This window comes from Anopheles funestus, chromosome 3RL (assembly GCF_943734845.2).
Source record: "Anopheles funestus chromosome 3RL, idAnoFuneDA-416_04, whole genome shotgun sequence".
NCBI classification, from domain to species: Eukaryota; Metazoa; Arthropoda; class Insecta; order Diptera; family Culicidae; genus Anopheles; species Anopheles funestus.
The window spans coordinates 56180111-56201757 of record NC_064599.1 but is presented as its reverse complement, the minus strand read 5'-3'; the positions used below and the strand labels follow the sequence as shown (position 1 = coordinate 56201757).

General features: G+C 43.7%; 5 protein-coding genes across 9 annotated transcripts; 3 read left to right on the top strand and 2 right to left on the bottom strand.

Moving 5' to 3' along the window:
• The first annotated feature begins 72 nt into the window (after positions 1-72).
• LOC125770225 (methyltransferase-like protein 22) lies at positions 73-2897 on the top strand. 4 transcript variants are annotated; one of them, XM_049439612.1, is made up of 7 exons: positions 73-374; positions 465-504; positions 1284-1411; positions 1607-1951; positions 2038-2223; positions 2291-2470; positions 2535-2897. In XM_049439612.1, the coding sequence occupies exons 3-7, from the start codon at positions 1336-1338 to the stop codon at positions 2834-2836; spliced, it is 1089 nt and encodes a 362-aa protein (XP_049295569.1). In that variant the 5' UTR covers positions 73-374; positions 465-504; positions 1284-1335; the 3' UTR covers positions 2837-2897. The 4 variants fall into 4 exon arrangements, with proteins under 4 accessions (XP_049295569.1, XP_049295571.1, XP_049295570.1 ...); XM_049439614.1 differs by lacking the exons at positions 73-374; positions 465-504 and adding an exon at positions 685-1060; XM_049439613.1 differs by lacking the exons at positions 73-374; positions 465-504 and adding an exon at positions 685-1124.
• A 121-nt stretch (positions 2898-3018) lies between these two features.
• On the top strand, positions 3019-4074 carry LOC125770256 (uncharacterized). The gene is made up of 2 exons (XM_049439660.1): positions 3019-3372; positions 3438-4074. The coding sequence occupies exons 1-2, from the start codon at positions 3121-3123 to the stop codon at positions 4017-4019; spliced, it is 834 nt and encodes a 277-aa protein (XP_049295617.1). The 5' UTR covers positions 3019-3120; the 3' UTR covers positions 4020-4074.
• LOC125770242 (oocyte zinc finger protein XlCOF19-like) lies at positions 4060-5315 on the bottom strand. Its single transcript, XM_049439642.1, has 2 exons — positions 4961-5315; positions 4060-4899 (listed from the first exon to the last, which is right to left on the bottom strand). Exons 1-2 carry the CDS (start codon positions 5156-5158, stop codon positions 4153-4155), a joined length of 945 nt encoding a protein of 314 aa, XP_049295599.1. The 5' UTR covers positions 5159-5315; the 3' UTR covers positions 4060-4152.
• Positions 5316-6279: 964 nt separating this feature from the next.
• LOC125770203 (zinc finger protein 277) lies at positions 6280-7946 on the bottom strand. The gene has a single exon (XM_049439577.1). The coding sequence runs from the start codon at positions 7692-7694 to the stop codon at positions 6351-6353; it is 1344 nt and encodes a 447-aa protein (XP_049295534.1). The 5' UTR covers positions 7695-7946; the 3' UTR covers positions 6280-6350.
• A 461-nt stretch (positions 7947-8407) lies between these two features.
• On the top strand, positions 8408-21514 carry LOC125770127 (uncharacterized). Of its 2 annotated transcripts, none has more exons than XM_049439441.1 (4): positions 8408-8799; positions 10002-10405; positions 10896-12234; positions 12333-21514. In XM_049439441.1, the coding sequence occupies exons 3-4, from the start codon at positions 10905-10907 to the stop codon at positions 20759-20761; spliced, it is 9759 nt and encodes a 3252-aa protein (XP_049295398.1). In that variant the 5' UTR covers positions 8408-8799; positions 10002-10405; positions 10896-10904; the 3' UTR covers positions 20762-21514. The 2 variants fall into 2 exon arrangements, with proteins under 2 accessions (XP_049295398.1, XP_049295399.1); XM_049439442.1 differs by lacking the exon at positions 8408-8799 and adding an exon at positions 8830-9197.
• Positions 21515-21647: the final 133 nt, after the last annotated feature.

Sequence of the window (21647 nt, the reverse complement as noted above, 5' to 3'; positions counted from 1 at the left end):
CTTCCCAAGGTATATAAAGTCATCACTTTTGTGTTTGTTTGTTTGTCTATTTCCATATGCTAATTGCAATTGTGTTTGTTTCTTTAATACATAACGCAAGAAACACACAAAATACATCAACTTTCTATCCAAACTGTGATGTCTTTTCGTCCAAATATTAAAGACGAAATCATCGCAAGTCGATCTAGGTATTGTACGTATGTATACGTTGCTCCTGAACCATCGGATGCCTTTGTTTACATCCGATCAGAGACATCATCGAGAGAAAAAAAGGAAAACCAACTTCGCTTGTCGTCGCGACGATCCGTACACCGACATTAGAACCGTGATCAGCTGTTTGCGAACGGCTGAGTGCTATTTATAACCCTGCGAGGGTACGTGTTGTATGCCCGGCAATCCCCAGCATAAACATGAACTGCTACCGTATTGCCTTTTAACCTAGACCTTTGGCTTATACTTTTCAGGTGCACATGGCACGCGTGCATTCGGCTAATAGCGGAGGAGGTATTGGCACCTGGAGCAGCTGGACTTTTTTCATTCATAAAACGTAGCACTCTCTGATCGTTTCGTCAACGATTTAACTACGATGGGAAACAAACTTGCTATTCTTCTCCATCGTCGCCGTAGCAACGTAAATAGCAGTGTCTAGCCGGTGTAAAAATAACGATTGAAATCACGTGCAGCTTTCCCTTTCGCTTGAATCAAGAATAGAACGCCAAATTTCGCTGTTCATCACATGGAGCAGCACCCGCTCTAATGCTGTGGTTACTCCACTTGTTGTGCGAGAATGTTACGTTATTCATGCTAGCGATACGGTACGATGACGATTAAAGCACGCTGTCCACTGCCTATGAGGCGTGCACAAACATTCACGCATCTGCGGGATAAGCTATGAAAGAGCTATTAAAACAAACAGGCCACAATACGAATACTAGACAGTGGTTGTGAACGGCAAATTATTTATACACAGCATAACCGCTCAGTCGGCGCTTTTGTTGTTATATACCGTCCCGTTTCGGTTTCATTTCGTGTTGCAGAAGAACCCATCGGAATCGCGACGGTCAGTCAGTCACGCTGTGTTCTAATATTGTCGTTAGTTGAGGCTGGGCGTGATCGCGAAACACGTTGGTGCTTTTATTCACATTTTGGCACGGCAGAGAAGTTCTCATCCTAACCATTCCCCATTAAAGATTTCATCATTTGTGCTTAGTGGTTGCCAATGGTTTCGAATCGAGTAACAAGTTTGAAGCCTCACAAAACTTGACATTCCTCTTGTATTATAGTGAATCGGTTATTAGTTTCGGTAAAAAGGAAAAGACGGTGGCAAATACAACGATGTCCGATGTACTCGAGGTGACATCAGAGCTGTACGCGGAGGCAGAATTCTGCAGCACAGATACGGGTAATGGTAGTGAGTATGACGGATAGATTTCTTGTATCGCTTCAGACGCTTAGGATGTTACTTAGATGCCGCTTAAAGCGGCTGCTTGATGTGTATGATCGATGGATCTTGCAGGTATTTCATAACTTTTCTCATGCTTCTTTCGATGTTACTGTCGCTATTTGCACTTTTGTTCCGTGTTCTGAATGGTATGCCGTTGTGTAGATGCTATTTCTAAATTTACCTTTGTGTATCCAAACCGTCGCGATACTGACGCAAACGGTACACAAACGGATCAGACGAATGGCATGGACAAACGGAACGGCCAGCCAGAAACTGGTATCGAAAAGACACCATCTAGCATCAAAGACTCCGAAGAGGAAAGCTGTATTGAAGAGGAATCGTTCGAATCGGATTACGACGAGAGTGTGTGCGATGAGGAGGATTTTGATTCCGAAAGTGATTGTTGCGAAGCGTCAGAACAAAAAGAATCAAGCCAATCTTCAATCAAGCTGGATAAAGACGGAGACTTGGACGTAGAACGACCACGAAAAGGTGCGATCGAAATAGGTAAGCATACATTTTTAATCGGCATACATCCGATTTGTAAACATCAAATAAGCTCTCATAATTACTTTGTGAAATATTCTGACTAGAACATCGCAAATCAACCCGGCTGGATTTGGTCGGACTGCAGATATGGCGCGGTGCATTATTGCTGGCTGATTATATTATGCACAATGAACGGAAGTTTAAAAATGCCCATATCCTTGAACTTGGTTCCGGTGTAGGGCTTACGAGTATAGTTGCCAGCATGTATGCACGAGAGGTGATTTGTACGGGTACGTTTGAAAAAGAAACTTGGTGTAATAAGTTGCAACTAACGAATGGTTAAATTCATGTTGGTAGATATCGATATCGAAGGACTCCTGGATCTGATACGTGGAAATGTGCAAAGAAATGCCCAACTTTCCAACCCACACTGCCGCATGCACGTGACCGAGCTCGACTTCAAGGTTAGCTACCAGGACTATCCACGTGAGCTAAAAGACAAGCTTCAACACGTGCAGTATGTGGTTGCGGCCGATGGTAAGCAGTAGTATTGTATGTAAAAATATTCGTCAATTCACTTACCCGGATATTTCACGTACAGTGATCTACGACGATGATATTACTGAAGCCTTTGTACGGACCATTGTTAGCCTGCTGCTGGAACTACCGAAGCTGAAAGCGATTTACATCGCGCTCGAAAAGCGTTACGTATTTACGCTCGAAGATATGGATTCGGTTGCACCGTGCTACGACTATTTTCTGCGATATTTTCAAAAACGTAACAGCCGGTTTGGCGTTAACCGCTGGAAGCTGATCAATGTGTGTATGAACTTTCCTCGCTATTTCGATTACGATAAGGTGAAGGACTTGGTGTTGTTGAAGATATGCCACGCCAACAAATGACGTGCTTGCGTGTGATTGAATAAATAAATAAATAAGGCCCTGTTACTAGATTAAAAACTTACACGTGAATACTCGCATTTTCAAATACTGTTGCTCGGCTTGATTGAATTACAAGTCACACCCTGTGCATAAAAACCTTTGATATTTCGGGCGAAAAGATGGCGGTTATTTTGATTGTGGGGCGAAAGTGGATTGTCGTTTGCGCTGTATACACAAAAACATTCGGATTCGACAAGCCAAACAATGTGTACAGAATACAGTGCAGTTTAAATTGAAAACCAATCATGGGATCTATTACTATTGAGTTAGAAACACCGTTTATTACGCCAGGCTGTCCCAGCAGAATACTGCGCACAATATTTGAGCTGTTGCTGTACAATCGAAAACAAATTCCGTTTCCATACCAGACATTTCGGATGATGGTGAAAAATGTAAATACGGATGATGTTGATGCTAGCTCTGTTGCGGATGTGCAAGCTAACAAGCAGCGAGAGAAGGCTCAGCATGTAATTCATTGTATTGAGATGGTGCTTGACGTGAGTACAGTAGATAGCCAAAAAGGTATGATCCCTTTTCACTGTTGATACTTTCTTAATTTTAGACAATAGACAAGATACTATGGAATCATCCTGCCAGTGAGCTAATGATCCTCTTTGGTAAAACGATCTATACAGTCAAAGAAGCATTCGTCATAAAACTACCATCCGTTGACGCGAATCATTTTGGCGAAAATCATCAGCGAACATTGGAGAGAATGCTGCAAAACATCGGTTTACAGCTTACTCTCTGTGACGAATTCGTTGCCGTTCAGAATGTACAGGGCGACACAAACATTTTTGTTATGTTACAAATAACTTCACTGGAACCCCAGGTTTGCACTAAGTATGGAATGAATCTTTTGGATGATTATCAACTACCGAGGAAGTGTGCAACATATGCGATCAATCTGCAGATGGCGGCAAAGGCAGATGACTTTGGGCACGAATTCCCTTATATTTGCTGTAAACAATTGGAAATTTATAGTGAACATACGGAACAATCCTCAACTTCCACTGCGATACACACCACACAACATAAGTCAACAGATCCAGAAGTTGCTGTGAAATCACGTTGGTTTCTGCTAGATGCTGTAGTGAGCGGATACTCCATGAAATCTGCAAAGCATTTTAAAATATGGCAATAAAAGTTGCTAATTTAATTCAACTAATAATAAAAGCATTCATTGTTAAGTTCATTCATTCTGCTTTATTATTTCCAATAGGCAGTGTTTTAGTATTCATTCATAACTTGATGATTCTTGAAGCTTGCACGCATCGTTATTTTTTGGCCGAATGTATGTGTCGAACGTGGGAAATTCGCTCGCTGGAAGTGGTAAATCGTTTGCTGCAGTGTGGACAAGCGTGTGGCTTTTCACCCCTGTGCACCTTCAAATGTACGAATAGACCATTGCGCGAGGAAAACTGTTTGGTGCATTCCGGACATTTGAAATGCTTCTCCCGGCTGTGTGTCAGCATGTGTTCTTTCAGCACCGATAAATGTTTGTAAGTTTTCGAACACAGTTTGCACTCGTAAGGACGATCACCGGAATGAGTTCGCATGTGTCTTGTTAAATCATCCGATCTCAAAAACTGGCGACCACATTGTACGCAGGTTTTCTTGTTGTGTCCCGTATCGTCGTGTATTCGATAGTGTCTGCGTAACGCTTGCGATTGACTGAAGCTTTTGGCACACTTGTCGCAACACCAACGGTTGGCTTTTGATGTCATCTTTAGTTGTGATTTCACAACTGGCTTGTTCTGCTTTTCTTTACCACATTTCAAAGGTGTGTTTGTTACGTGCTCAACACTCGCGTTGTTATCGTTGCATTCTTCTAGTGGAAATTGTTCAAATGTCGTTTGATTGGTTTCGGGTTTGGGTGCTTTTGTCGTATTTATACTTTTGAAGTATTGTTCCAACAGCTTGTCTGATTGTTGGCATTGTTCGACAAACTGATACGCGCTCTGTGCCCGAGATGTACAGTTGTCACAAATGCTCGTCGGTACTAACTCTTCGTGCGATTCAAACTGCAAAAGAGTGGAAATGTACGTAGTGAACCTTTGACCGGTTAAGAAAACACTGGCTTACCTCGTCATTTACAAAAATAGTTAGAATATCGCGAAAAGAATTTATATGCTCTGCACTAGTTGGCTTCACGTACACATCGTCGATGTGGTATAAATCCGCCTGACTGTCGGAATCTTCCACAAAGCAAACCCGGCACACGTATGGAAATTTTGCAAACACTTTTTCAATATCCATTACGCGTTTGTCGCTTTCTTCCATGTCCTTTGCTGCGTACTTATTGTTCGTGTCCAAAAGAGGCTTTCCTCAAGCGCTAGATATTGAAATGTACCGTACCACCGTTCTCAAAACGTAAACAAAACAACAATGAATTTGACATGTTCGTCTTGTTTTGTTTGTTCAGCGTCTATTTTATTTGCTGAATCCCATCTGACAATTTCCGAAGATTTTATATTGACCTCTCGCTTTTTCATCATTCCATCTCGCTATTTTTGAGTGGTTTTTGCCGTTCGTGCCCTGTGGTGAGCGGTTTTGTCAATGTGTTGGTGTTGATCGTGCTGACCGAGCGACCCGAGTGTGATTTTCAAACAATTTACAAAGAAAAAAGGAAGAAGCAAACGCGGAACACGCACATGCACACAGTCCGCGTTGCCGGACTTCGTGATCCGAGAGAGTGCAATATGGACGCGTTGATTTGAGGAGGTTTAAAATAGTGAATTATCAACGAACTGTGTCCTCAAAGGTATGTAAAAGTGTTGAAAAATATACAGCACATTTGTTCGATGCTAATCATGTTCTTGTGTTTCGATTTCAAGTGTTTCAGAAGACCATTCAAGGGTGGAATCAAACAGCATCGACAGCCGCAACATCATGCAACAGTGAACAGTGCAGGAAGGATGTTCATCTACAGCCAAGATTTCATCGTATACGTGTTTTGAAGTTTTTTTGTTCTTTTAAAGTGATAAATGTGATTAATTTACTAATTTTTAGTAGTTAAAAATGATAAAAAAGGTGAATTAACAACACTTGTTAATATTGTGAAAAAATATTGTGAAATAAAAGGAAATATTTTAAGTGTAAATTTTTGTGTGCGTGACTGTTGAAAGAAACGATGAGAGAAAGAAATGGCGCACGATCGGTTCGCTCAGGATAATCGGCGCACGCGATTGGCTCGCTTGGAATTCATCGGCCCACGATCGGGTTGCTTCGGATTCAACGACGCGCGGTCGGGTCGCTTCGGAAATATCGATCGAATAACTTCGCTAGTCGTTCAGCTGGTCGAACGATTAGTCGATCAATTTATGAGCTCCGTGAGTGTCTTTCTGCCAGATGGGATTGATTTGAAGATGCATTTACATGCTAAGATCGATTTCGCGTTGATCTAATCAACTGGGGTATTTTATTATATCACAAAACAAGCATGAATAAAGTTGGTTTTCTTTGCTCGAAAACGTTACAATTTGAAGCTTTCTAGCGATAAAGATTCAGCATCAAGGTTAATGGTCGCGTTAACGCTCTCCGATATAACAACCGATCCTTCCTCCTGCGATGTATCATCCTTTTCATTCTCTACCTCCTCTAGATGGCACAGGAACTGATCATCCTCGTACGTGGGAAAAAAGTACTCCGGTTGATCCCAGGCAGAAGTTGTCTTATCAAGCACAAAGTGGTCGACTTCTTCTAGATGTTTGCACAAACTAACATAATCGGGAAACTGTTCTCCACACGCTATACACTTGTGAATGTGCATTTGTCGTCGGATGAAGTTCACCACTTTCACACGCTGGTAGAAGCTCATGTTAACCACCGTCTGGTCGAAATTGAACCTATGCTTTTCCACCATATGCTGCTTAAGACGATCGATGCTGGTTTCGGCATGCGTGCAGAACAGACAGGTCGTCGTCTGTTCTTCACCGTTCCAATCAGACCAATCAGAATCGGAATCAGAATCCGAGGCAAATACGCGACTTTCCTCCTTTCGCTTAGCAATTGGAACATACTCGGGCTTTTGCTTCAATCGGTAGTTGACGAGAAAAAAACGATCATAGTAATGATTGTCAGGATTGATGCGCTTGTGTCCTTTCTTGCGCATGTGTTCCTTCAGTGTTGGTCGATCCTTAAATAACTTTTCACAGAACAAACAAAGCAGCTGGTTCAGCTTTTCCTGCACGATATCTATTAGATCATCCACAAACACCAAATGTTCCGGTTTGCCCAGCAGCAAAAAGTGCTTCGTGTAAAGATGGCTGATATATTCTGGACGTGTTTCTGATCGATAATCGCGACAATATAAGCAGCCTCGATGAAAAGTTCGATCCGTTCGTTCGAATTGGTGACGTGTTAGTACGAGATCCAACTTTTCCCGTCGCAACTTTTGCCGTAGTTCGTAATCCAAGGGTTCGACGTCGCTGAGTAGAAAATATTTCTCGTTCTGGGAAGTGGTTCCATCGGGCAGTTGGTTCAGTAACATTGAGGAACAATACTTCTCAACTGGTTCATTGCTGAATTTTTCCTTCCAGTAGTAACAGTAGCTGGGTAAACAGGCTATCTCCTTCACATCGGCCACCACCAGCCGGTGGATCAGATACAGATGCGCTAGATATTGATCCGAACCATTATGGGAACTGTGGAAGTCGTAGACGTTGCTACAAAACATGCAGGGCACTGTTCGTTCGTTCACCAGGGATGTAGGCGGTTCCGTTGATGTGTCTTTGACAAAGTTCAGCGGTCCTATTATTGTAGTTTTGGACGTTTCGCCACCTTCATCGTCGATTTTAGCGGGTACATTCGTGCTCATTGCAATACAGAGTTTGCTCCGATAGTTCGATCTCTACACAAGCAAAAACAACTTCTCATGTGGTGCGTTCTGGACACGAGCCTAGACATTGACGTTTAAAGGAACAAATAATAATGAAGGAGACCATTATGCATGCAGCAGCGTTGCAAGATCATTTCTGTATAATTTATCTTTTTTATTTGTTAAAAAAATGCAATGCATCGGAATGATTAAATATTTATGTAAATGTTAACATATTTTCAAAAATGTTTTACATTTAGTCAAAATTACGAGTTTTTATTTGTTCAATAAAAATGAGTGAAGCTTCTAATTTCAAGCCAGTTTGGATCAAACCCAAGAGGAACAAGAACTGTCATTTTAGCACGTGCTGATACGAGTTTTATGCTTGCTGAAAACGAAGTAAAGAATCGAACTATGCGTTATAAGCTATGGCAAACGCATGGTTTTTGACGGCACGTTTTCACGTAGACGTCAACATGAAGCGTTCGAACAATTTATTTACATTTTATCTTCTTTCCAATAAATTGCGATTATTTTTAAAGTTAATAACCATTTCGTTCGACCAATTTGTACGAAATAAGTGGTAGTACATACAGCATGAACAGCTTCGCTACTACACAGCCGAGAACAGCTCGCAGGTTCCACCCTTCTTCGTAAGGCATTGATGCAAGATTGAAAAGAGTATGTTTTTGCATTTTCTACGCCTTCTTCTGAGACTAGAAAGAATGATTATGCTACTGAAAAGCTTCCGCAAACATTGGAAAAGAAATTATGCCTCGAAACATACTTTAATGTTTCGTAAAACTAAAGTACAAAACATGATTCCACCCTACCGGATGCGAAGAACCAAATCCTGGACCCGGAGAGAGCGAGAGAGAAAAAGAACAAGAACGCTTCACAGATCGAACAACGAAGAGAGCGAACGCGTCAAAGCGAGAGAGGAGCGATGATGGAAGAAAAATAATACGGTCGCCATTACGTTTTCGCTTGCTTGATAAACGTGTTGTTAGGAAAAACCGAAAAAGCACCTCGAAAAAGGTGCCACAAGCGGCCCAAACTATCAGCAAACAGAAGTTTTCGACACGTTCTACAAGAAAACAGTGGAGTACGTACGAATTGTGCACCATTTGTGGGTGAAAATAGTGTTTGAAAAGTTCGCATATTCGCTCTTTGCGGGTCCGTGTGTGGTGCGGCATCATCTCGCTTGTCTCATTGCTGCTGCTTCCGTCTTCCGTCGCGCTATCGTCATCGGGTGTGACAGTCGAACAGCCCAAGCGAGATTCGTCCCTGAGCCGCTGCTACCAACCAGGGATGGCGGATGTTACGCCTGAACAGCACTAAGAATTTCCGGACTGAGAGGGCTTCTTTGAGTCGGAAGGAGGCGCAGCACAAAAGTGCGGTGTGTGTGGTCGGAGCTACTTCAGACTGCAGATGAAACGATACATGTGTATACATCTGAGCCGCTCCTCATACGCAATGAGCTGTTTTATTGTGAAATTTCAAGTATGTTGAAATTACGTCGCTTTTTGTTTCCGTGCTTACCCTTATTGGGTTTACTACGCCTCAAAAACAGGCCGTGTGTTTTGGGGAAGAATATTGTTGACTCCCATCTAGTATGAGTATGTTGAGCGTTTTTACTATAGTCAATACAATGAAAAGAAAGCATGTCGTGTGTGTTTATGATCGGCTTTAAAATACAGAAATGATCCAACAGTGCATCCCATGAGGGAAGGAATACGAACGCGCGCGCTTTTTTACTGTCATTTTCCCTCTCACTTCATCGCGTATCCAAACACAGTATTTCTTTCATTCCTTGCGTTGCATAGGCAACTCATACCGACTGTAGCAAGTCATGGTTGAGTGAGTGAGTGCGCGTACGTTTGTATGTAGTGGTGTATGTTTACCCGTATGCGGCAGTGTTTACTTCCCTTTTTAATAATTGATTGGCTGTTTTCGCACACAACGAAGCATTGTAAAATGTGCAGCTTTGTGACAATGGAACACGCGCGTGAAGAATTATTATTTAGCAAAGGAGGTTTTGTTTTCAGCGGCGTGGGCAAACTAGTATCAATGAATAAGCAGATGTTGCGTGTGTTTCGACACTTGTGTATGTGTGTGTTTGTGTGCGTGTGTTGACAAGTGTACAAGAGCAAAATACATATGTTGCTGTACGAGCAATACACAAGTTAGAACATAAACGAATGATTATTTGTTTGTTATTTTGAAACACATCTTGCAACATGTGTTTCCATGTAGATTTGCGAAAGTGTTTCTAGTGATTAAAATATTTCCCTTTCTTTATTTCAGTGATCGGTGTAAAGTATTTAACCGTTCCGGACAGAGCAACGTGCCGCAATAGTGTAGTAAAGATAGTGAAAATATATCAGGCTATTACTGTAGTGTGACGTGTGTGAAAGCCATCATCGGCGTGCTCGCTAATGCTCAACGTTCTTTTGCCCGTCTTCCGGTGGGCGTCGATGCGTAATTCCCCCTGCAATTGCATCAGTTCGCTACACCCCCAAACGCTACTATTCCAGTTGTTTACGTATGCATTAAGAAACTAAAGGATACGACCGACCGATGCAACATCCTTTGTGACCAAGGCAACATACAAACAATATTTGTGCCGGTGAAGACGTCGAACAAATACCGCTTGTACATGTGTGCTTACCAGCAGGAAATACAAATTTAAACAATAAATCCTCAGTGAGGTAAGTGTTTCGGACCTTCCTGTACATTCTATCATTACAAAGCGTTTATATTATTTATCGAATAACAGTCGCACTCTAGAATATTTGAAATTTAGCTTATACTTTATGGCGTGAAAGCTGGTCCCACAACATATTTTCTTTGTTCACATCTTGTCGCTAACTGTTTTCTCTCTCTCTTTCTTTCTCTCTCTCTCTCTCTCTCTCTCTTTCTCTCTCTGTTTGTCTCTACCCCTATCAAAGTGTATGTATGTTTATAGATGAAAGTTGTGATAATCAGTAAAGATAACTTAAACGCTCTGTTCACATTTCTGTTTCGCATAGTTCAATCACACATCAACAGATTCTTTGTTTAAAATGGTTTTTCTGGGCCATGTTTTGAGTATGTAGCATTTTTAAATTTAGCTAAAACTCTAACGGTTGTTTTTTTAAGTAATGCTTTTAAAAGTAAATTTAAAATATTCATACCGATTTTTTCACAACACTTTTCCAGGTTTAAATTATGGACAATGAGAATGGATGCGAAGTCACTATTACTTCAGCTGATAAAATTACGTCAAAGGAAAACAATATTCAGTCCGATTGCATCACAAAACCAGTGGTCGAACGCCACATTCGTCTATCAACCTCCATCGATACGAAAATCGCTGCAATGGAAGAAGATAAGAAATCCCCTACATTGCACTCCGGACAAAATCCAACAGAACATGGTTCAGACGATGGTTCGGCAACGATCGTTCCATCGACTTCAGAAGCAAACACCGGTAGCGAGTTGGAGAAACCTTCCGAGAAATCCCAAACGAGCATGGCAGAACCGGGAGAAGACGAGATGGCGTATAATGTACTTAAACAGTTGGAATCTCCTGCTCATGAAACAGGTGCTGTTCAGCAAGAAGTTGAAGGTGCCGCCCACAATGGCGTTGGAGCTGAGGGATGCGAAATTGATGAAAGTGTGGAAGCAAACGTTGAATTGGGAATGGAACAACCAGATTTGTCAAACCGATATGATGAAAATTCAGCGAAAGAATGCGAGCAAAGTGTCACACAGAATGCGGATGGTTCGCATTTCGAGGCAGCCGGAAAGTCATCCATTAAAAGTGAGGCTTATTTCACGGAAGTCGAAGAAAAGGTTTCCGATGAGATAAGCCATGTTAAAGCAAGAGAAATCATTGAGGATCGTACAGAAACCGGTAGTTCTATCACGGTACATAGAACAGAACAGTCGGTATTAAGTTCTACTACGGAGAACCAGCACAAAAACGATCGCTGCATATCGAACAACGTGTCTGTGAAAGATGAAAATATTGATTCGGAAGATTCGTGTTCAAATGCGGAGACCTCATCATTAACAAAGCTTACTCATTCAACGAAAAGTAGTCAAGAAAATAATGAAAGTGTAAATACGAATTTTGTGAACATGTCTGGAGCTTCTGAAGCGGAAGAGACATCTACCATAGCCGTAATACCTGCAGACACTAAAATAGCATCAAACGAAACAATAGAATCGGAGCCAACTATTATTACAAAATCGCTTTCCGATCCAGAATGTAAGCGTAGTAGTCCAGTACTACGGTACGCTGCCCTCGGCAATGACGTTGATCCGGTTGTCACTAACAATAGTGGTAACCGTAGTAACGCTAATATAGAGATAGAACGAGCAGGTCAAAAAATGTCACTACAGAGTATGGATGAAAGGAGCAGATCTACGTCACCCTTGGAGGACGAAGGTGTAAGGAAAAACAATTGTCCATTGCCGGATGGGTCAAGTTCATGCATCAAAGATGTGAATATATTGAATAGAGAACGTGAAATAAAAATGAAAAATCTGCCAGGTACGTAACAAATGTTTTAAGATGTCTTGTAAAATTAGTGCAATTCTCGAAATTGGGATGTAAAATAATCTAATAATTTCATTCTTTTTCATTTACAGATACACTTATGAATGGTGGAAGTTCAGCGGCTTTAACAGGAACGAGTAAGCATGATTTTTCTGATGACGGATTGGCTGAAAGTGAATCACTTGGGCGACCAGTACACAATCAGAAGTTCAGTGAGGAAGACGAGGAGAACAACAAACTTAATACTACAGAACCAGCGACACAGAGCACTAGTCATCAAGAAATGGAGTGTTTAGTGGAAAAACAAAAGACGGCTGAGCGGCTGATCGCTGGTGGTAATACATTAAAACGGCGTGCATCAGACACTCCCCTGGAAGAAGAAGACGAACAGAGAAGGAGGCGTATGTCGAGTGGCGAAATCCAGTCCAAGCAGATAAAGCTGGATCAGGGGTTCGGTTCCTCAAATTCGGCTAGAGACGACAGTCTATGTGAACCTGTCGAAAACGCGTCTCCTCGATGTAAAGATGCAAATACGCGTGATCTATCTTATTGTGAGCCACATGGTCCGGCAATATCTGCGGCAATAGTTACTGATTCAGTTCACATGATAAAAAACGAAAAGAGCCAAGAATCTGAACCATGCTTCGCCAATGAGAAGCGAGATGAGGAAAACAATCTCAATAATTCGATTGATTTTGATAAATCGTCGCTTTCCGTTGAATCGTTAGCTGAACAAGACATGATGCGACCAATGACGCCACGTGTACCAAAAGAACTGGAAGAACCTCAAGAGAATTGTGAAGATAAAACCCTGGATGTTGCTGAAGATGATCGCGATAATCGGTTGGAGGAGGCAGATGACAATAGTAGCAGTAGCAACAGTTCCAGTTCATCGGACAGCACGTCATCGTCATCCTCATCTTCGTCTTCTTCATCCGAAAGTGATAGCTCTGGTGATGAGGCAGAAGCAGGCGAAGAAGAAATTCTACCCGTAAATCAATGTGTTGCGGTACCTGAACAACCGCTTGAAACAGCGACGGCAGAAGTGAACGTTATGGCTGCTCCGGAACCAATTCCGGTACAAATGGCACCTTCCGATCACGACTCTTCGGAGGAAAGTTCAAGGGATAGTACAGCGATGGAAGTGGACGAGTCGGCGGAATCCGATGAAGAACGGCCGGGCAACCGGGAGGATGAAGCCAAAATTACTCGAAGCGAAGGTTTGAAGCTATCTATATCACTGAAGCGTTCATCGACTGTTGTGACACCAAGCAGGAGTGAGGAAACGCCAAAAACGGTGTCGATTGCCAGTTCAGTTCCTCCACCTTTGCAGCCGGTTGATTTCAGTAATATACTGAAAAAGGGTTTACTGTTAAATGAAAGTAAGGAACTTATCAAGATCGACTATAATCAAGTACCTGTGATGAATTATTCGCAACAGGTCGCGTCTCCTGGTGAGCCTGCGAAAATTCGACCATTGCTAGAAAACGTACCGGTACAGCAACTACAGTATCGTACAGCGTGGAACATCGATGGTGGTGTGTCGGCTGGCAATATTTTAAAGAACACACTGATGTCGAAACATTTAAGCAGCATAGGTCATGGTGGCAATTCAGTTTCGTTACTGAACACTCCAACTCAGGACGAATCATCAGATACGATGGACGAAGATAATCGTTTGGTGATAGCGGAAAAACAGCGCCGCTATCGAAAGAAGAATAGCAATAACCAACCACCAGTAAATGCTGCGATGAACCAGATGAACCCAAATTTTTACCCATTTCAACAAGGCCAGCCATATTATCCACATGTTCCTGATACGGTACAGAATAACGTACTCGTTTCGAAAATCTCATCAAACACTAGTTTACCGACCAGCGGTGTATTCGGCGATCAAATGCAACAATTGCATAACCAGACGTTTCCTCCCTATTCCACGTTTCCTGATGTTGAGGCGGATAGATTACTCCAGCCCATTATCAGCCCAACGATACACCAGCACACCAAGGCGAAAACTACGAAAGCAAGCAATAACAAGCGGACGGTGGAACGTAAAAAGAGGAATCAATCAAAGCCTGTAGTTGGTACAGTTAGCACAGTGGGCGATAATTCCCTAACAGATGCAGCATCTTTACCGTATCCGATGGTTTCTAAGCATTTGACTAAGTCGGGAAAAACAAACGAACCTGTTTATCAGCATCAGCAGTCACATCAATCTACGATTTCGCTTTCTACCAACCCGTCAGGTTTTCGGAGTAAAATCAACACCAACATGCTACCCGAATCAATAGCAAATTCCCAACAGGTTCCAGCGGTCCCACTATCAGAGAAGAAGAAGGATAAGAAAAAGGTGTTCCTTTGTTCGCCTTGCGGCACTCATTACGAGAATTGGAATTTGTTCCTGCATATGCGAGAGGTACACCGGAAGCACATTTGTCTGTACTGCTTGGGTATTTTTCAATCGGCGGAACGGTTGGTGAATCATCTCGGAACAAAGCACGGTGTATTGAAAAAGCATCACGCCAGTATAGAGGAATATTTGCAACAGCGGTATCATGATGAAGAACGAAAAGGACCATTTAATGGCAGCCTACATTCGCAGGCATATGGTTCGGATTACAAAATCGAACATCAACCGTTTTATCTAATGTGCTCCCGATGTGAGCATATGTTCGAAAGCACCACCAATAGTTTGCTGGAAATCCGTGGACACGATTGTGGTAACTATCTAGAAACATGCAGCAATTGTGGGCAGCTGAAACAGTCCAAACATCGGTGTGATGGAACGAACGGCACTGTAACCAGCGGCAAAAAGAAAACCCTAAAAAAGACCAGTTTAGGAATCTCGGCACCAGAATCACACTGCAACGGTCCTTTTGCGTTTGACGGAAGCAGCACGAAGGCGAATGGGAATGTGTTGGGAGGTGGCGGCATAGTTACCAGTGAAGCTACACCATCAAAGGGATCGCTTACAAAAGGTACCGGTAAATCTTCGAGCAGGAAAAAACAACCATCATCAGCACAGCATATTGCTTTGCCACAGGAAAAAAATCAGCAGCAGCTCATGGGTAGCTGTATTTTAGAAACACAATTGCTCCGTGATGTCAAAAGTGTACTGGAACAGGCTTCAAGCGATATGACGGGGCACGTGGCTGGTCTTCATCCTGAGTTAAGCAATTTTGATCCTGCACAAAATCAACGTACCACACCAAGCTATGCACATTTGCAGAGCCGTCCTTTGTTAAATGGAAGTGTTTCTCATCAGACGGAATATATGGCACCAGTCAATACTTCGACTCTTTTGTCTAATGAACCGGTCACAACTGTCAGCACATTGTTGCCACCTGTAGATCAGCAAGTGAGTGAACCGCCAACGCCAGTAGTTACTCCTTTAGTGCCAAAGTTGAAGGTGAAAATACCAATTCAGTATCTTACGCCGATGGAGAGCGAAGAATCCTCCGCTGAAAGTGACGACGAGGAAGAAGAGGATGAGGAAGAGAATGAAGAAGCGGAAGATAATGAAACATATGAAGAGGAAGAGGAAGCAAATGAAGAGATAAAAGAAGCAAAAGAGGAAAATGAGATCAATGATACTGTAGAAAAAGAAATTGCAGCAAGTAGCGCAATTAATCATTCGGAAACATCAGCACAACATCTTGTAGAGCATGAACAACCATTTGTCGAAAGCAAAAGCGACAACCAGCATGAATTGAATCAGGCTTCAAAATCACTTGAAAATCTGGCAGAAGTTGCGGAAGACACAGTACTGCAGGAACCAGTTCCAATGGATATCGATGAAAGTCTTATGATAGAACGAAGACGAGATGTTCCAACTAGAACATCGCTTGATCTAAAACCCTCGCTTGAAGTTGTTCCTTCTTTAGAAGAACCCTCCACAGTAGGAACAGATAGAAATGCGCCTGCGGAACAGCTGTCCAATAGTCTGGATGCTGAAAAGGGAGATCTGGAAAAATTGGAACCGGTTAATATTTTAACGAATTCTCTTAAAAATGAGACCAACGCAAGTGCAGTATTCGATGACGATGGGAAAACAGAAAAGACAACTGCAATGAACGAAAGCACAGAACAATCGATGACTGGCGAGGTAAGGTGTGATTCAGCATCAACTGTTGATGAATTTGGGACATCCGGCAGTACTCATCCAACCGACGCTTGTGCTGCAAAAGACCAAATGGTCATTGCCGATAGTGACGCTCAACTATTCACCCTTTCGCTAGATGAACCTCTTGACCGCATCTCTATCCGAGAGTTTCTTAGGATATGTCTGCGTGAAACGGTTCCATTCTGTCTGTATTGCAACCATGCCCGTCGTATAGCCGTTAATGGACGTCAGCTGGTCCTACACATCATCGCCATGCATCGGTTCCAGGCAACGGTCAACAGTATCACGGGTGAAGAATTGTTGCCCGAGACGATTCTACAGCGTTTTCTTAACTCACTGGACGAGCTGGAAGCGGACCGTGCCTATCTAAATGTGGAGACCTTCGATAACTCGTGGACGGTGGAGCAACGTACTGCGGTACCGTTTGTGAAGGTTTTCGAGTGTTTCCAGTGCCGCTTCGTAACGGTGGTGCACAAAGAACTGTACCTGCACAATCGCAAGATGCATCAAAAGTCCGTGCTACTCTGTCTGATGTGTAAAGGTAACTTTTTCAGCTACAGCGAACTACTGTGCCACATGTGCCCGGGAGTAGCTAATCACACTACCGCCTTGGATTATGTTTTTCGATGCTGCGTGTGCAATGTGGATGGAATTCCATCCGCGTTTCGATTAATGGTGCATCTGCGCAAACGGCACTACACCTGTGACGTTTGCTTGGAGGAGTGTCTCGATCAGAGCCGCCTCTCGAACCATGTGTGGAAGCATAAACTGCATCACCTGTGTTATCGGTGTGGCATCGGCTATCGCAACAAGGCGGACATATTGAAGCATCTGTTCTGGAAACATGGTACAGAGGGTGTGTTATGCAAGCGGTGTCTGCAGAAGAAGTGGCCCCACGTATATCATTTCTGCGTTCCACCGGCTCAATTCGTCTGCGAGGTATGCCAGGCAACGTTTAATCGCTCAGTAGCGTTAAAAGTGCACCGACGCCTGCACAATGGTGATGCTAAGTATCCCTGTACTGAGGATGGCTGTGAGAAGCGGTTCATTTCGAAGAAGCTCTTGCTAAAGCACGTTGAACGGCATTATGTTGAAAAAACCGAGATGGAAAAAGAGCAAATCAATATCAACATGGTAGAAAATCCCCTTCCAAACGATGACGAGGAAGCAAACGATGTAAAACTATCATCGAACGAAGATGCAGAGTTAGCGGGCGAATTGAAAGAATCGTCCAATATAGATGCAGTAAAGACCGAACCACAATTGAACCATATGGAGGAAAATGTCGCTATGAGCTTGGAGAATCCATCTTCGGAAGGGAAGTGTAACGATGACGTTGGTGGCGAATTAAACGACCGTTCTACGACAGATTTAGCTGAGAAAGGAACGATTAAAAGGGAGGAAACAGAAGAATCAAATAACACACTACTGCAGGATCGCAAACACAACAACGATGAAGAAAATAACAAAGAGCAAGTACCAGGCACATTAGCTGGAAAGGAAACTGCAACAGATTACGTTACCACTGCCGATGGTGCCGCAACAACAACGGACACGAAAGATTTATCAACACCGTTGAAGAAATCCAAGAAAAAGCGAAAAGCTAAGGATGACGATAAGTCTGTAGTTGATCTGATGAATTTGCCCGCTTTGAACCTTTCCGAGAGTGACAGTAGTGATGATTCGGATAACGAAAATTCTAATGCTAGCTTGAGCTCCAGACGCTTTATGGATGTAACTGAAGCAGAAGGAGGTGATCAACCGGATGATCTTATGGAGTCTGTGCAATTGTCAAAGACGGAAAGTGCTAATGCTATGGATGTGGAGGAGAATGTGAACGATCATGATAAACCAGAAGACAGTATCCCGCTACGACTGGAGAACGAAGCAAACGTAGATGACGTTACAGAGCAACAAGAAAATGCATCTCAAGAGTTAACTGTTTCGTTGGATCCGATTGCAAATATATGGAACAATTTCAAACGCTATCAGGCCAACCATCGTACCGCCAGTCGGAAGCAGTCCGCAGATGAAGAGCAGCGATTAGAGGACGAAATGGTCGAACGGATGTTGAAAAGTACGATTCTTCACGTTTCACAGTCGGATCACGATTACTGTATGATGTTTAAGCCCTTCACATCGGAGGCAGAGCTGGAAGCGGAATTACAAACCAAACCCCCGCAGGAGTCGCTTCTGTTGAAAGGAAATCGCATATTTGAAGAAAGTACTGATGAAGCACGCCCAACACCGGAAATGAAGAACCGTGGTTCCAACAAACGCAAAGATCAATCGTCGGATAGCGAAGATAGCAGTGATTCTGATTCAAGCTGCGAGTGTGGCTCGAATTGTAGTTGCAGCTCGAGTTCCAGCAACAGTTCCAGCTCCAGCTCGGATGATTCGGACAGCTCGGATAACGAAGATGCGAGGAAAGGAAAAAAGAAGACGCCCATTTCTGATCACTCCAAGAAGGATGAAGATGTCTCTGGATTAACGGGCGCCGAAGTTCAGACAGAGCAAGAGGAAGTAGAAGAACTGCCACCACCAGAACCGGTTGATCCGGACAGTGTGATTGTGGACTCGGACTTGTACACGGATGAGTCAGAAACAGACGAAGAATTTTACGACGAACATCCACAAAAGCTTGCCAATCAACTGCTGGCAGAAAAGCGCCGTCAACTGCTGGCACAGACAGGTGCATCGAATGCCATGATGAACTACGGCATGGTTGAAAATAGTCGGCCATCGACACCCTCGCTTCCGCCGGAGGAGATGGTGCAAGGGAAGAAAAAAATCAAACCGAAGAAACGCAAACGCGACCGGAAGTCTTCGAAACGCTTAATGTCACCGGCGAGTGCAGTCGTAGAACAATCGGTGCCGGTCACCACTACAGTCGCAACACCCACGATGGATGTTGCGTCCTATATACCCCAACATGTTGCTTACCATTGGCCAGCAGGTGAGCAGCAAATATCTAATTATGCTCAGAACGCTTTCATCGATGCAAATTCTTCGAATATTGCTCTGCCAGCAGTTCCACATCTTCATCAGCAGCCGTTAATACCCCCAGTGATGGCTCCTTTAGAGACACCGCCCATGCTGTCGTCGACAGCTGTGCAATCCGTACAGCCAACACAAGCCGCTAATGATATGGGGAAAATCAGTGCCCCACGTCTTAGCACGGGCAACAGTTCGGAATCGGACGCGCCGTTAAAGCGATCGCAACGTAGTCGAAAGCCGAACAAATTTTATGGATATACGAGTGATGATGAAAGTGCGGGCACCTCGTTACCCCTTCCATCGGGCATCACACTGTCGACGAATCCGGAAAAGTCGATCCTTTCACTGATGAAGCCAACACCACCACCGAACCTAGTGTGGAGCAAGGAGGATCTTCCATCACCTCCAACCAAATCCAGCAAGACGACAGGGAGCGGGGCTGGCGGTAGTAGCAAGGTGTCATCCGCTCAACGGCGCAGTGTCGATCATCTGACACCGGTATCGTCGCGTAGAAACTCTGGTACTGGTATGTCGCAGGACGAGCTAAGCGTTGTGCCGCCTACGATAGCGCTGATCGAACAGCAACCGATCATCTATCCACTGCAGATACCAACGACAATGGTTAGCACCTTGCTACCAGGGTCGGATGTAACTACACCAACCGCCCAAAATCATCCTCCGCTCCCGAAATTGAAACTGTCGCTAGGCAAAAAAGCTTCCGTTGCCACCGTTACACCGAAAGGTGTAAAGCAAGCTAGTACTAGCAGGCGCCGCAAGCCAACGCCCAAAACACCGAAAGTGAAAACGCCCAAGTCTGCACCCCCGGTGGTTCCAAATTTGCAAACTTCAATGACACTACCGATGACCAGCGTAGGATCGGGACCGCTGTCTGCTCCACTCGTACCATCTGCAGGCGCCTTGTATCAAGTACCATCCGTAGCAGAATCACGACCGAAAATTCCACCTATCGGATCGTTTCCCAGCATACAGACGAACCTGTTCCGACCGAATCAGATCCGCGTACCGGCAGGATGGCGTGCGCCGAAGGAGGGCGAATCCGTGTACTGTTACTGCCGCGCTCCATACGATGAGGTATCGGAGATGATCGCCTGCGATGATGACAACTGTCGCATCGAATGGTTCCACTTCGAATGCGTCGGTATCATTATGCCACCGAAGGGCAAGTGGTACTGTCCGGACTGTAAGCTCAAGCAGGTCCAGTCGGGAGTGGTGATGCCGTCGGACGTCGAAGGTGAGCAGGAAGCGTCGAAAAGTTCAACGCTATTCCCGGCTGGAGGTGGAGATCAGGGAATGTCTTCCTTAGCAGTAGCGACGTCAACCAATGGGTCCAGCTTAGCACAACCATCTTCTGCCTACAGCCACTGGGGTCAACAGCCATAGTTTGAAGGTCGGATATGCGTGGTAGCGCTAGAAATAAACACGCTTATTAAGTAAACTACAAGGATCGACGAGTATGTTGCGCGCGCTGTATGGCGAGCCTAGCATTCGTTGTTTAGCTTTATGATTTGTGGTATGTTAGGCTTAGACTAGGCTAAGAGCTACTGTACTTTTTGTGGTAGGGCGATTGGCTTATGATACACGTAGTTACGATAGTGTAGCATTATCGGCAATAGATCGCTACTGTTGGAACATGATGAGACGAGCAAACGGGAATGTGGAGAGCAAGCGGCGCCATACCCAGTAACCACCATCCTTGTGCACCTGTTTCATGGTAGTGATTTAACAGACACAGCATTCATTGTAGCTATATATATCTGTGTGTGTGTGTGTGGATGTGAGGCGCGTGTGTGTGTGATATAGCAATTCCTAGCAGAGTGAGATGGTGAAGAAAAAAAAACAAAACAAAAAACATGGCGTTTACTTATATTGCGTGCACTGAACAGGGAAAAGAAACACTAAAAAAAAATAACAAACATAAGCGCTACTGAAATAGTGTGATTACGAAGGAAAGTAGGTACTAGCATGCGGAGCTGTATGATCGTTGTTTCAAAATAGTTTCCTTTTTATTCCTTTCGATTTGCTCCCTTACTGCACTGACAAAACACGGCAAGAGCGATAGTTGGGAGTCAAAGGAATAATGTTTGATCTCTGCGCACTGATTTAGTGAGGGAATAAATTTATGAAGCCAACTTTCATGATGCGTTCTAACTCTTAAAACGGAAAGAAACTCCGGCACCGTCTTTTTTTCGCAGTACCAGGTAGGAACAGGGTAGGTAGGTTTTTTACCAAGCATAAACGGACTACTCCTAATATCGTGTGCATACTT